The 16415-nt window shown below is 39.7% G+C and overlaps 1 protein-coding gene across 7 annotated transcripts in view; it reads left to right on the top strand.

The window, feature by feature from the left end:
• Positions 1-16415, top strand: part of sphkap (SPHK1 interactor, AKAP domain containing) — a 236123-nt gene that overhangs the window by 199895 nt on the left and 19813 nt on the right. For all 7 annotated transcript variants that reach the window (XM_057838238.1, XM_057838236.1, XM_057838233.1 and 4 more), the window contains 3 exons: positions 15515-15562; positions 15844-15984; positions 16117-16372. In XM_057838238.1, coding sequence (XP_057694221.1) covers positions 15515-15562; positions 15844-15984; positions 16117-16372 — 445 coding nt within the window. The remainder of the gene's footprint in view (positions 1-15514; positions 15563-15843; positions 15985-16116; positions 16373-16415) is intronic.

Below are 16415 nucleotides of genomic sequence, written 5' to 3'. Positions count from 1 at the left end.
AATATTTTTCTCTTTTTCCTCCACCATTCACACGAAACTTTTTATTTTTTTCAACCCACTTGGAGCTTCCTATCTTCTTCTCTAGACGACTTGTGCGCACTTTACCTTCACCGCCACTCTTGAGCGCCCCTAGTAGACCGCCAAGGAATTGCTTAACAAACATTGAGCAGTTTACAGCACCCATACTCCATTGTATGGCCAATATGTCAGATAAAAGTATCGATACTTGGCGGGACCATATCAATAACCGATCGGGTTGCAAAATATCGCGATATATCGCTGTATCGAGATATTGTCACACTCTTAATGCTGTACATGTTTTCCTATAAATGTAAGGTGCAATACAACCTAATATCCTACCACGTTAGGTTTCAAACAGAGAATAGTATACACTGATTATTCAGAAAGGATATGTAAGTTCAAACAAGTATACAGCCACATGACCCAATATGCTTCAGGCAAATATCCAGCACACACATAATGATTCTTGCTTTAAAGTCTCTTTTCATTTCCGCGTCAGTACAGTTTCTTTGATGAAACAAATGATGCTGCAGTAATAAGGAAATGTCTTTTTCTGCTAAGCCACCTATGCGTTTTTTATGCGGTATAGCAAGACAGCTTCTTATTGAGAGAAATCCATTTCTCCTCAAATTTTCAAATCTAGGACACTATGAATGCAGCAAGTACATGCAGCGAGATGAAGAAAGCAAAGAAAATTAGCTGTGACTGTTGTAGCCCATAAATATGTCAGTTTGAAGAAAAATAAACCCGATGTCAGATGGTTTGCTCTCATCTCTTCTAATTGTTTTTACCAGCTGCCAATGGCCGGAGTACTGATTTCAAGTGGTATTTAGGTTTATGTTATAGCTGGCAAAATAAGAGCATGCGTATGACACGGTAAACACAAGAGTCAATCTTGAGCAAAACAGCAGATCCTGTCAAAGCAAAAGGGAGTCAGACAGGAGAAGAGAAGCAGATGTGTGTGGGAGGAGGAGGAGGAGGGGGGGAGTAACGAGAGAGAGGGAGCCAAAGAGGCTGAAACGTTTAGTAAATATTTAGGAAATGTTTTCTTTAGATCGATACTTACATTTTTGGTTGGAAACAAACATTATTTGTAGGCATGTGATGAAAGGAAGACAAACAGGAAGGTGGTCCCTGTGTATGTGTTGAATATTGTATATAAAATGGTATGGTATGTGTAATTATGGCAGGACAATACGAAGCATTTTTTTCTTCATCTGCTTTGTTCTATGACACATACGGTACGCAAATGCAGGACATAAGATTCCATGCATAACTCAGGCTTATGGTAGGTTAATTTATTTGAGCATTGGCCTAGTTTCTATCATGCAACAGCTTTCCATTCAGCCTAGTAAGATGTGTTACAATTGTAAATTGTCCTGTGCCCACATCAATGCCTTTTCAGAGCAATTGGACTTCCCCAGCCCTCTGTGCTTTGTGATCAAGTTGGCTTGGGTAAAGTGTATGAATGCATCCAGACTGGAGATGGGAGAAGACACATGGAATGATGTGTATCCATCTTGTAACCCACCCCCGCAGACCTTCCTCTCTGTCGTTGCTAGAGTTAGGAGGTATCCGAATCTATGCAATTGGGCCACACAAGCGTCAATTCAGAGGATGAGAGGGTCTGTTTAAAGGTGGTCAAACAACTTTTTGGGTGGTTGACTACTCACAACAACCTTGAGTACATCAGAACAGCAAACAGGCTGAACTGTCAGGCCCCCGTGGACCCTGTTTTTGCTCTCCTACCGGCCAATGTTCCCGTCTCTCACAGCTGTCAAGCCTAATGCCTTTTCCTGTCAATTCTAGTGGGAAGAGGATTTGGCCCCTGGGTCCTGTCCCAGGGTTTCACCTACATATTAATTATTGTGGCGCACCGTCACACCAAAATAAAAGCCGCCACGCCGTGCAAAAGAGACGTTTAAAAAAAATAAAAATAAATTAAGGCCGTTTCAAACTAGCGGCAGCCTAGTGTGAAGGGTTCAGCGGCAACCTATTCATTATGTATTGTAATGTCCTTAGCTCTGCGAGGCCCCCTTAAGAGATGATCGGAGGAGGAGCTGTGACGTAGAGGGAAGCGAGATAGCGGTTGCATGTCACGGAAGCCTGCTGTTATTTTGTGATTTTTTTTCTTTATTATTGTTGGCACAATAAAGTGGGTAAGCCAGTACAGACTCCTGTCCTTCTTCTCCCCATCCGGGGCATTACAGTATTTTGGATTGGACTTTTCGGCGAAAGTAAGCAGTGGACGGCCGTCTTGGACGGAACGGCAAGTTAAATGAAATTGCGCCGAGAGGCGGGGAGAACACCGCCGCGCTAATATCAACAACGCGTTCAATAGCAGAGGGGCAGGCGTACTTATTATATCTGCCACCAGGCTGTTTCCCGGACGGATATGCGCAATCACGGCTGACGAAACCTTGATAAATGCGTTCTTTTTATCCAAGTTTCGCGACTCTGGGACACTCGAAAAATGACTCTCATACTTTTCCTTGCTGAGCTAATTGGTACCTCAATGTTCGTTTCTGTGGAAATGTAGTTCACGAACAACAACAACAAAATATTCAGCTTCTCACCGAAACTAGTAAATCTCTTTACACGGCAATTAGAATTTCTCCCTACTCCTTGAAATGGATCCATTACAAGGGTGTAGGTTTGGTCTCAATATTGGTAGGGACGATATAACAGCATAACTTCCATGTAGACTTTTTGATGGGGACGGACATTACCGTAATAAGACCCAACAGATTGAGTGAACGGGGGTCGGGGCTACATTTCTCACCACCAATTGGAACCTAATTAATTGATAGGCTTGCAAAAATAAATCTGTATTGCCGTACCAACTTTCACACTGCAAATTTAGAACGTTTTAATATGATGATTTTTCCGAAATCTGTTCGAATAATTTTCTCCATCTTGTTTTGAGTGTTAAAGCCTAGTTAACGGATTAATGGATCAGATTATTCAATTTACTTTAGGTAAATATTACCACTTGTTCTTATTAAGCCCATACATCTAAAGGTTGGTCATTTTTCACCAAAATCAAGGGGGAAAATGCTTTCAAATAATGTTTTGAACAATATCACTTGTTGAATTAAGAACATTCCTGACTAAAAAAAGTGTCAGGAAAAAAGTTTTTTTTTTCTTTTTTTGCTTAAAACAAGTGTGTTAAATAGTTATCTGAAAATAATCTTATTTCAAGAAATCTGAGTAAAATTTACTTAAAGAACTGGCAGATATTTTCACTTATTTCTAGTAGATCGAAAACAAGGGAATTTAGTCAACTGCCAATCAAGCGTGCGTTTGAGGGGAAAAAATGGTGTCAGTGTAAGTCTGAACTTAAGGAAAGTAATTCACTTAATAATGGTAGGGTCAATTCTATCCTTACAAAATATGTGATGACAGTCTATATGACCTCTACAACCAGGGGTGCACATAATTTGTTTGCCCAGGTTCTCAGAGGAGGACCTGGAGATGTGACTTGGTCCTCATTGAGCTTGAGAGCCGACCCACCTAATGCGATAAATTTATGACAAGCTTTACTTAGAGCCAATTAACTTTAATTAATTATATTAACAATTAATGCCTGATTAACATCAACTGGCACAACAAAATTGCCATTACTTTGAAGTGAAATGTAAAGAAATAAACATAAACGCACCAATTCAAAATAAAGGGCATTATGCGGCTCCCACATTAACTCCAAGCCTTTTTAAAAGTGGGATGTCCTCCTCATAAGACCTCATTGAACGTGCATGTTTAGCTTTGTAAAATGCGAGCAAAAACACGTTTGTCAGTGCATGGCGCTGTTTTCATTACCTTTATTCCGCCACTTGTCCATAGGGCGAGTACGATGCTGTCTGACATTGATAGTTTGCTTAATTGCCACATGCTGTTTTTTCGTGCTTTTCAAAGTTTGGATGGCTGAAATTCTTTGACCCTACATAAAATGCGCTGCTCTCATCGGCGACATTGGGATTCTCACGGCACATTTTGTACCGCATTTCCGTGCGAGCATCATTTACTTCTAGCCACGGTACCTCCTGCAGCCACTTTTCAGCAAAAGTCCTTTTTTCTGTAGCTCCGGTGAAGTCTCTGTCGTCTGTCTGTCTTTTGACGGGGGTGGGGGAACACAGAAGTAATTACTCAGTGTGGCCTGCCTCTTCGACATTTTGAGAAGTTATTTTCTCGTGTCCGCCGCAAATACAGTGGTCAGCCATCGGTACGCAAAAGCGTATGGAAACCGTTGAGGGCCAGCGCGTTTGTCTATGTCCAGTACGCATGCGCGCATGCGGACCACTTATGTGCACCCCTGTCTATAACTGAAGTCATTATATAATGCAAAAAGGTTGCTTAAAATTAGGTGGGGACAATTTGAGCATCCTGAAAAGTTCCTAGTGTTATGTCCCTAACTTCCCTATGCAAACCATTGGTCCATTAACAGAAGTACTATTATTGTTGCGTTAATGTAGTACGTATTAGGGCTAAATAAAAGGAAAAAGGAGGACTACGACATGTAAGTCATACGATTGCTACGAGAAAAAAACAGTTTACATCCTTCAGTGGGCCCACACCTCAAAGCTTCTGTGCCACACAAGGGTACAGCGAACCCTCGGTGACATTACCCAGCAGTTCTAATGGCTCGCCCTCAGAGAGAGTACATGGTATTTTTTTCAATGCCTGCTCGGTCTGCAACCAATGGAAGCTACCAGTTCCTTACTGGATTCCTGTATCCTCTCTGTGTGCTAAATTGTCACTCTGCATGGATTTTGTCATTGGTCTCCCACCATTTGATGGCAACACAACTATCCTCACAATTTCAGTAAAACTCCCACTTGTGCCCTTAAATAAAACTATCTGCCATGGTGACAACGCAATTCTGCAATCTGCTGCATTTTTTCTGCCTCTATGGTTCCTAGTGATGTGTTTTCTGATTGTGGACCCCAATCCACATGTCTTCTGAAAGGAGTTCTGTAGCCTCATTGGAGGCACCATCAGTCTTTTGTTTTTTATCCCTAATCAGATGGCCAGACATACAGAATTAAGCAGGAGATAGAGACTGCTCTATGAGGCATTATCAATGCCAAATCCAGCTGCTCTGGGTTGAATACGCCCACAACACTTTGACTACTTCAGTCACAAGAATGTTACCCTTCCGGTGTGACTATGGATACCCTAAGGCTTTTGTCCGTCATCGCCACCATACTTACATACACCAAGACTCTATTCTCCACTCATCTAAGCGATATGGCATCACATCCAGTAGGCACGAGATAATCCGTCAGATATTGAGAGCTCCCTTTGCAAATGGTAGGCCCATTTTATATCCAGAAGGTCATAATTACAGTGACTGTGAGACTTAAGTTGCCCAAGTTCATTAGGATCCAAACAATATTTGACGTTTATCAAGTCAGACCTGTCAGAGAAAGTTCTCTGTTTCCTGGTACTGATACTTATCGACAGTAGCCTTGCCTATACAATTAGCAGCCTGCTTTGTTTATGCAAGCAATACCTTGTGGAATGAGAATCGTAAAGAGAGATCCTGGATCCCATTTATTCTTTGTCATTGTATCAAGGAGTTTCACTGTCGTCCTCCCTAAATAATCTTCCTCATATTCCAAGGTCTTGTACTAATTCCAAACACTTTAAGTGTAGGTCTTTTTGAAGACATCAAGAGAATCCCATCCCATAGGGGATAGAGGAGTTTCGTCACAGTTTAAAATGATAATTAATTACAGTTTGCCAGCCACAGCCAGCTATACTGGCCTATTTAAGGCTTTGTCAATATTGCACAGAGTGTCAAACTGTCAGCTTCCCTACCCTCCCATTTTAGTACTTTCAGCTTTTTTGTGAATGGGATAAACATACGAATAATAAATTTGAGAGATAGGGAAAGTGAGTTGCAAACTTGTTCACAGAAAAAAATATACATTATGTTGAATTGAAATACAGTATATGTCACAGTTAGGGTTGAGTGATTAATCGGTCGTGATCATTGATCACTGAAAAAAAATTCTATATTTGTTTATTTTTATTTATTTTAGTTTTTTACGTTGTAACTTAATGTAATATTTTGTTTGCTGTTTTATATATTGACCATGAGAAGTTTTATTTACAAGAGACATTTCAGCATTTCAAGTGCTGCTAATTATTAGTTGCTTCATTTTCTTTTTTTTCCCCAGTTCAGATTCTTGTAAACCAGGGGTCCCCAACGACCGGGCCGCAGACCGGTACCGGTCCGTGGCGCATTTGGTACCGGGCCGCGCAGAAATAATAAATAATATATTAACGACTGCATTCCGGCCGATTGACTTTGGCCTGTTTCGCTTAACACATATCCCTGTCTACTCTAGATATACAACTACAGGATAGGAGGTCGTCATAGAAATGCATTAATTGGACTGTTAGCAGTACATTTTGTTTTGTATATCTATGTGCACTTGGCCTCGATAATAGCGTATGACGTAGGTCGTCGCCCATCACATTTGTTCCCGGAAATAATTAGCCCCCATACTAGAATGACTGAAAAACAGACGTCTTTGGATAGATTTTTTACGGGGAAAAGGGAACTTGGCAAGCCAGAAGATGAGCCTACAACCTCAAAGAAAACAAAATCTATGCTACTTCCCAATCACTAAAGACCCACGAACTGCGAAGGAGTGGATTCGTGACCCGTATGTGAATAAACCGAGTGATTCAAGCATGTCTGGAATATCAGCTTGTAGAGACCGTAAATCACGGCGACCTTAAATGTACATTTGAGACAACAACTCTACCGAGGTTCTAGTCTTTTCTGAATATCCTGACATCGCCAGGAGAGCACTGAAAACTGTGCTACAATTTCCAACATCGTATCTTTGTGAAGCGAGCGTCTCTCACTCTCCCATCTCGAGACCATCTTGTCTCAACGAAACAATCTCAGGCCTCCCACTGATTCCGTGGGTGAGTTGTATTTTCCCTGCACTTAACACGACGGGGCTAAAGACAAATGTTATTTTATATTTGCTGTATTTTTCTGCCGCACATTGCTGGTGGTCTGACAAATTTGGCATGCACATAACGTTAAAAATGACCATGAATGCAGAGATTCCAAAGTACACACTACAAACTTTCTAAAGAAAGGAATATTAACTTATGTTTGCCATGTTAGCTGCACACAAGAACTGCATGCAGCTCTCTCACTTAACGACTTTGCCGTGCCGTTAAGCATTCATTTACGCCGTTTCCGTGTTGCACATGTATGTTTATGATGTAAATAGTTTTTTAGCACCGTTGGATAACATTGAGAGTCCAACTGAATATAAAAAAAGGGCTTTTATCACTGCCACAAAAGCTTTGGGAGCAAAATTTTATAAGGGTGCAAAATTTGACAGAATACCGGTCCGTGAAAAAAAGGTTGGGGCCCCCTGTTGTAAACTATCAATTAAAAAACAAAACAATATAAAATGTAAGTTTCATTTAGCTTTGTTTAAATAATTGAGTTACATCCTGTCTTGCTGCTATGACACTGTTTCTGAGCTGACACAGGTAACACAATCCCACCACACCTTAGAAAACCAGACTTCACAGTTCTGCTTGGACAAAACATGGCTAATAGCTCATCAATGCTCAGGGAGTAAATTTGCTTTTTACTACATCACACTTCTTCATTACATGCAGTCTGGTCAGGTCTCACTTTAAAGTTGTTTCACTTAGGTCAGCAACATTTAGAGGGTTTGCAAAAATATCATTTGTGAACGTACAACTTTTGTCTTGAACGATAAGAGCAGTGGTAAAATATAACACACTTTCTTTGTGCCTTGCTCAATGACTCATCGTGTGTGTCTGGTTTATGTCCACATAATCGCTAGCACTGTCTGCCCACAGTGAGAAATTTGATTCTCTCCCCGCTCGCATCTTTATTTGGTGTAATTTGCAATTAACCTTCATTCACTAGTTTTACATAACAAAGACTAGGCAGTTAAAATAGGTGTATGAACTGTCTCCACGGCAACAGCATATGCTACACAATGACATTTTCACTTTTTAAGTCAGAGACAGTCTGACATAAATGTTCTTGTTCTCGTCTGGTACGTTTGGTGTCAAACTGATAGAATCAGAGCGTCTCCCTTGACACCTCTTATCAACTGCTTCGAGGCCCTCATTGTTTGATGAGGTCACATATCCCCCGCTCTTCCTCCTCCCCAAAGTCAAACATGAATTATTCACCCCGCCCCTATTCTCTTCAATTGAGGTGATGAGGTTATGACAAGCAGAATAAGATGTTGATATTAAAATGGAAATATGTAAATATTTCTCTAAAAATAGCTGCTTCAAATTTATTGTGTCCCTGACTTGTAACGGGCAGGATGGCAGCACTTCCCTCACCATTCAACACACTAAATATTGCACTTAAGTGACCAGGAGAGGTTAGTTGAAAAAGATGTGTAACATTTTATAGCACTAAAATGCAATGCTCAGTTCTAGTGGAGACACAAGAGGCCAAGGAGAACATTGCAGGACTTTCTCTCCCCTTGTTTTACAGTGGTATGAAAAAGTATCCGAACATTTTGGAATTTCTCACATTCCTGCATAAAATCACCATCAAATGTGATCTGATCTTTGTCAAAATCACACAGATGAAAAAATACAGTGTCTGCTTTAACTAAAACCACCCAAACATTTACAGGTTTTCAGATTTTAATGAGGATATTATGCAAACAATGACAGAAGGGGGGGAAATTAAGTAAGTGAACCATCACATTTACTATTTTGTGCCCCCCCTTTGGCAGCAATAACTTCAACCAGACACTTCCTGTAGCTGCAGATCAGTCTGGCACATCTTTCAGGACTAATCTTGGCCCATTCTTCTCTACAAAACTGCTGTAGTTCAGTCAGATTCCTGGGATGTCTGGCATGAAACACTGTCTTTAGGTCATGCCACAGCATCTCAAAGTGGCTCAAGTCTGGACTTTGACTTGGCAACTCCAGAAAGTGTATTTTATTCTTCCGAAACCATTCTGAAATTGATTTACTTCTGTGTTTTGGATCATTGTTTTGTTGCAGCATCCATCCTCTTTTTAGCTTCAACTGTCTGACAGACGGCCTCAGGTATTCCTGCAAAACATCCTGATAAACTTTTGAAATCATTCTTCCATGAATGATTGCAAGTTGACCAGGTCCTGAGGTAGCAAAACAGCCCCAAATCATGATGCTCCCTCCACCATGCTTCCCAGTGGAGATGAGGTGTGGATGTGGATGAGCTGTTCCATTTTTTCTCCAAACATGTCATTGTGCATTACTCCCAAACTACATGACATTGTGTATTACTCCCAAACTATTCAACTTTGGTTTCATCAGTTCACAAAATATTTTGACAAAACGTCAGTGGAATGTCCAAGTGACCTTTTGCGAACAAGCAACAATGTTTTTTTTAGAAAGCAGTGTCTTTCTCCGTTGAGTCATCCCATAAACACCATTCTTGGCCATAGTTTTACATATAGTTGATGTGTGCACAGAGATATTGGACCGTGCCAGTGATTTCTGTAAGTCTTTGACAGGCACTCTCGGGTTCATTTTTACCTCCCTGAGTATTCTGCGCTGAACTCTTGGCTCTCTTTAGTGGACGGCTACTCCTTGGGAGAGAAGCAACAGTGCCAAACTGTTTCCATTTGTAGACAATTACTCTGACTGTCGATTGATGAACATCCAGAGTATTAGAGATGGTTTTGTATCCTTTCCCAGCTTTATACAAATCAAAAATCCTTGATTGCAGGTCTTCAGACAGCTCTTTTGACCGATACACATCAGACAATGGTTCTCATCAGGACAATTCTTACCAGGTGTGTGTTTTATAGTGGGCAAGGCAGCTTTAAACCACTCATCAGTGATTGGGGACACACCTGACTTCAGATGTTTGGTAAAGATTGGTTTTAATTGCTCTTTAAGTCTCCTTAGGCAGATGGTTCACTTACTTATTTTCCCCCCTTCTGTCATTGTTTGCATGCTATCTTCATTAAAATATGAAAACCTATAAATATTTGGGTGGTTTTAGTTAAAGCAGACGCTGTTTTTACATCTGTGTGATTTTGACAAAGATCAGATCACATTTGATTGTGATTTTATTCAGAAATGTAAGAAATTCCAAAAGGTTCAGATACTTTTTCATACCACTGTATATTTTAGTTCCGTTAGAAAATCTCAAACCTTACAAAACACTGTATACACAATCATTGATTTGCTACACCAAGGATGGTGTAAACATTTTGCCTTTCACCTTACATAATTCTGCACAAGTCACCATCTGTTCTGTCCCTTCAATTAATGTTCTTTTTTGTGCAGTACATTGCAGATGTTCAAGCCTCTTACAATTACCACTTGTCCCAGCAGAGGCTCCTGATGTCTGCTGCTGCTTGTACATACATTATGCATTAATATAACAGCTTCAGGAGGGATGGTAGCATGCAAACTTCCTCAGGCTTTCAAATCAAATCAGACTCAAATGCTGGCAAAACGTGTTATATTTTGACCTTTTAACCTCAGCTATTTGATTTTATTTTAATACATATGATTCAAGAGGGGCACGGTGAACAGGTGGAAAGAAATCACTTTTCTAAGATGCAGTGGAAACAATCGATTAAAAGAGTTTTTTAGGTGTGGGGTGTGTAAAAACGACCTTAGCCCCTAGTCATAACTGGACATTTTTTATGTTAAACTGCTTTCTGTTCAATAACAACAAGTCCACGGATTTGAATAACATATTTGCCTTTCTTTTTTAGTCTAGCAACACTTCTTCAAGTGAACGTTTTTATGGGTGGGGAATTCATTTAAGCCTCCCTGCTGTGAAGCAGAATACATTTAATTCCACAAAGTTTTAAACCAAACTTTCTCCAAATGGTATGTATGTGTCATGTTGTAATTATTTGAAACTATATATTTCCTTTTGTACACCTAGAAAGGAGAAAGGATGGTTGCAGCAGGTGGTGGCATGAGAGACAGCGAGATCCCACCTGTGTGTTTTGAATGAAAAAGACTCCATGACTCACTTTTCTGCAACTTTGACTAGAATGGCAGCACTTAGATGTTAGACTCACATAGAAATGTCGTGACTGCGACACAAAATGACACTCACCCTCCCTTCCCTTATGCAGTTCATGTTGTGCATACAAGCTGAACTGAACCCCCTGCCGTTCAATTCCTCCTCCTAACCAACTGGAGCTACTCTTCATTTACTTAGCCATGTAGGTACTTGACTATGCCAACTTGGATCAGTGGCTGTGAGCTAGAGAATAAAACTGCAGCCTTGTGAACAGTCCCAGACTCCCCACGCTGACATGAGGACTCCATCATAGACCATTAAGGCTGTAGCTGGAGAGGAAGTGGGTGAGATGGGAAATAGAAGATATGAAACAAATGTGACAGAACGGGAGGAAAAGAAATGAAGGAAGGGAGCACACTACCATATAGCACCTTAACAGATAGCAAGTTTTGTTCAACTCGAGTGAGATTTCACAAAAGTGTAATCCTGTATTTTATATTGTGAGAAAGAAATGGCAGTGGTGTAAAATGTTGCACAAAATTGGCCTCCTGCGTTCGGATAGATGTGTGACAATACACAGTGCGGTGTAGAAAATGATTTTTAGCCAGTACTGTTTTCAAATCAAATCACAACAGGACACAACAGTTAATATTAGTTGTTTAACTTGATACTAGACCTGCAACTATCGATTACTTAGGCAATCGATTAATCAATTGTTAGTTCGAATAATCGAGTGATCGGATTACAAACATTTAATGGGTATCTGGCGCCTGCAATGAACGCCAATAAGTTAAATGAAGGGTTAAATGTAATTATAGTAAATATGTTTATTTCCTGACTTCATTATATGTAGCTATACTTGATTAATGGATTCTGTCACTTAATGCAGAGTACATTTCGGGAGATGTTACACAAAGAAACACGGGTTTATGCTTGCAATAACACTTATTTTGGCTTGCTAAGATACCTGAGCTTGCCTCAAACGGTATAAAATAAAAAATAAATGAGGCTCTAAGTACAACAAAAGAACAATTGGCTAACTTGCATAGCAAAAGACCGCTAGCTTAAATGCTATAAAATACGAATATTATTTTTTACTATGCTTTTAACAAATCGTTCACAATACAGGTAGTCCCCGGATTACGACAGACTCGACGACTTACACCATTTCGACTTTACGACGCCTGTGTCTCGTTTTTTTTTTTTTTTTTAATGTTGACTTTTGTTTTGTGATGCATGCTTTTATTTTGGTGCAGGAAGCGTAAATCAGGTTGTACTTCCGCACGTGAGAACATTTACAAACCCACCCACCCCACACATGCCAGTGACCGCACACATGAGGAAGCAGCCGAGTGAAGAGGTGACAGCCTGCGCGGATATTTTTTACTTGTGAAGCATCCAGATAGCCCCTTCTGTACTGTTTATTGTGCTTTTTTAATTGTGGTCCCGTGTTTATGTGATTGTTTTTGATAATGTGCGGGTGCTGATACATGCTAATAGTTTGTTACTGCTGTGTCAGCAGCTACCTGTAAACACATATTTGAAATGCTGTTATTTAAGATGAGACTGATTAAATTTCATTTTATTTTAGTTTCATTCTGCGATTTTTGATGTCATGAGCAGCTGAATAAAGTCAGCAAACCACATGGACATCTGACATCATCATTTCAGAGCTTAGCTCAATGTCTAGCTCAGACTTAGCCATAGGCGTAGTTTGAATTTTGGGGCAGGGGGGCACACCATGTTGATGACCCCAAAAAGCAGTGTCAACAATAAAATTAACTTACAAGAATATTTATAATAATAAGTTGAAAATGAGAGTTTTTTTGTTTCCCATCATTCTTAAAGGGAATTCTAAATCAGGCTACTTAAGACAGCCATACCCTCGTCAAGATCGTCATCCATTGAATATGCTGTGCCCGCCGGTGTCATGCCAAAATATCTCCTGTAGTTATCTGCGAGGTTTTTAAACATGGCCTATCCATACAAAAAAATCTGTCGTATAACGTAACGTATACGTACTGAACGTAAAAAAAGGGGCAAAGTTTTACTGTTTTACTCGTAGGATGACCTATAACTGTTATTACTGTAATTCAAGTCCTGTATGCAGTTTCTCCAGTTTAATAAACGTAGATGTCCAAAATATATAACTCTGGTTCTTTTCTGGCTTCAATTAATTGTTTAAGTCAGCATAACGCATAACTAATGTGTGTGTGTGCGCTCCTCTGGCGAGGGGACACAATTTTTGACAGGAGTAACTACATTGGCAAGACACCGGTGGTGGCTCTGTTGTACAATTAGCTTCGTTAGTGGGGCAAAAAAAAATCTTTTGTCAAAATTTGTAATCTTGATATCCCCTTGACAACCAAACATGCTTGACGAACTGTTTTGAAGCTTGATAATATTTATTCAACTTGTTAGGATAAGCATTCAACAGAAAAAAATAAGACAACCAGCAGGTCATAGGCACTTTTGGCCTTTACACATACTATGGTCAAAACAGGTTATACTGTATACAATGGACCAACCAGGTCAAAATAGTGGGAAAAATATATATAGTGGGGAGAACAAGTATTTGATACACTCACAATGGGTTTGGAGGATATCTCTTTGTGAGGTTAGGTATTGTACTCATCACCTGTACTCATCACCTCAAAAATATATACATGCAATCAAGCTTCTCAAACACACACATCTAGATACAAATTGAAAAGATTGATAGGGAAAAAAAATCAAATATAACAATGAAAAAAAGTATTTAAAAAAATATTGACAATAAACTAGTTCAGTTCAATTTTGTCAAGCATGCCAGTCAGTTTCTCCTTAAACAGGATGCTGCTGTCACATCTCTCGACGACACATCTAAAGAAAACAACGACATATCTGGTTCATCCTTTTCTTCAAGTTGATGAAATAATGCATTAGATTGCGCTAAATTTAGTTTTTGATTCATTCCGCATGTTTCAAAGTCGCTCGCTCAATCCAACCGGCTGCCGCTCGCTACTTCGCCTCTCTCTCCTTAGGTGGTGCCACTGCGTTGCTCGGCAATTTATTAAAAATGTTCACATTACGTCCGTACGTCCTGGGGTATGTAGTCTTTTTTGGTGCTTTTGGTTTTAAAAGAGGACAAGAAATAATAAACACATAAAGACATGGTCCATGCAGTGTTTTAATGTTTATTTATGAGGGAAATAAAACTATAAAACTCAAATTACATTATCTCCAATTTAACTTGGTGGATTGAGTTCAAGTAAAAACGGGCGCGGACCTCAACTTACGTACTTTCAAATGAGGACCAACCAGTGGCACGTGGATGACTTTATTACAGCGTGACGAGGCTTCAAAAATGATATGCGTAATTTTGATGCCGCCGACACGTTTGGTGTTAAAGGGTGTATCGTTGCAGCACTACTTGACATCCTATGTTTCAGGCAATAACTTTTACAAAAAGTCTATATTATAGTTATATTATATACTCTATTCTAGGCTATAGTGAACGTTAAAAAAGTATTTTTTTATTACAAGAATGAGGTACTGTATTTATTTTCTTAAAAACAAAACAAAGTCTTCATGAGTTTCATTTAGAATGCCCTTGAATGTCTTTTTAGAAATAGAAAATCAATGCAGTTGCATTTTAAACTTCAATGTATACACTGCTTCAAACTTGATGTGTTTTTGAAGCTGCAGTAAGTAACACTTTGTTGTCACCACAATGTGTGTATAAATAACCTTAATATTTTCGTCTTGCTATTACAGATTCCATAGTTGTTTTGTTGTTGTATGTCTCCTTGTACCCTGCGATTGGCTGGCAACCAATTTAGGGTGTACCCCGCTTATTGCCCATAGTTAGCTGGGATAGGCTCCAACACCCCCTCGACCCTCTGAGGATAAGCAGAACCGAAGATGAATGAATGAATGAATGAATGCATGTTGATATTTAGGAGTGTATGTTGTGTTTTATCGAGAATGCTGTAAACATGTTAGGACTTTTTCTAGCACCTCATTGGATAGTACTCTACCATATTTTTATTCTCGGACAGGACTTGATACTTCTTATGTGTGCCTTCTCCAAAACTTGATTAGTTCTGACAAATGTACCACCCCTCTTCAAAGATTATGGAAATTGGCAGTTCGAAGAAACTGAGCGACAAAACAACACTCCACACTTTATAATGGTAATGATTACTAAGGAGAAAAAAAATGTATTTACAGATACTTTCAGTCCAGATAGGGTGGGCTGTGTCCATCTTAAGTTAATAAACAGTCCCTTTTGTTCGTTAGATGCCCGAAAATATGAGGTCCCAAGCCTAATGCCAATTTTGTGCCATGAAATCAACTTTAAATTATCTTAACAGACTCCCATCTTGTTATGGGTAAAGTTCAATGTGACACATGGAATGTGATACAAGGACAAATGCTGAAATGATGCAACAAAATAAAGACATTTCCTACCTTGTCCCCCTGTGTCTTTTCCAGATGTGTTTTGTGAATCTGGACTCTCAGAAAATAGACACAAACCGAAAGGTAAGGGGGGGAACTTTTTTTTTGTCCTCTAACATGTGCGCATGTCCCCTTTTTGTAATTATCTATATTTAACCCTGCATGCTAGTTCTACGTGACACTGGCATGGTTGCCATGGATACAAGGTCATTATCATGGTTGATTTGTTTGTATAATAAGCAGATTTTGTAGCTGCTCCAAGTGGGCGTTACAAGCAATCAGTGTTCATTTCCCATCATCTAGCGGTGTAAGAATTATAAGGCAATGCACTGGTAGTACTGCAGACCTATGTCCCATCTCCACAGAAACTAGCACAGGTGTCTCCAGACCTGCCAAAGTTTTTTGAATTACTAACTGGTCACCAGCCAAAAGAAAATGAGATCCTCTTCCTCAATGGCCTTGAGGGATCTGACGCTTGCCAAACACGACAAACGGTCTCTTCCCAGGTGACTTTAGGTGTTTTTGTTGGTTTCGAAATGTTTGACAAACTCTAGAAACTGACATGTTTCTAGAATAATATAAGCACAATTTCCTTCTTTCAAAAGGATTGTATTTATTTTTATCCTGGTCCTCAACAGCTGCCGAGAAGTACAGGTGTGTGCCTGATTCAACGTTCAGCGGAGAGACGCTTAATCCAACCAAGCAGTATCATCTTTGAGATCAACAGATTCCTTGCTGGTTTCCAGTGGGGAAAAGAAAGACAGTTTCAACAAGGGCAAATAAGACAACGGATTGATGATGACACTAATCGGTCAGTTTCGTCCATAGAAGAAGACTTTCTGACAGCTTCAGAACACATGGGAGATGACAGCGAGGATGACGGTTTCAGAAATGGCAAGTTTTGACTGAATCCTCAATTTCAAATATGATTTCTGTT

The sequence above is a fragment of the Corythoichthys intestinalis genome, chromosome 6 (genome assembly GCF_030265065.1).
Source record: "Corythoichthys intestinalis isolate RoL2023-P3 chromosome 6, ASM3026506v1, whole genome shotgun sequence".
Taxonomy (NCBI): domain Eukaryota; kingdom Metazoa; phylum Chordata; class Actinopteri; order Syngnathiformes; family Syngnathidae; genus Corythoichthys; species Corythoichthys intestinalis.
This window is presented reverse-complemented; position numbering and strand designations above follow the sequence as displayed.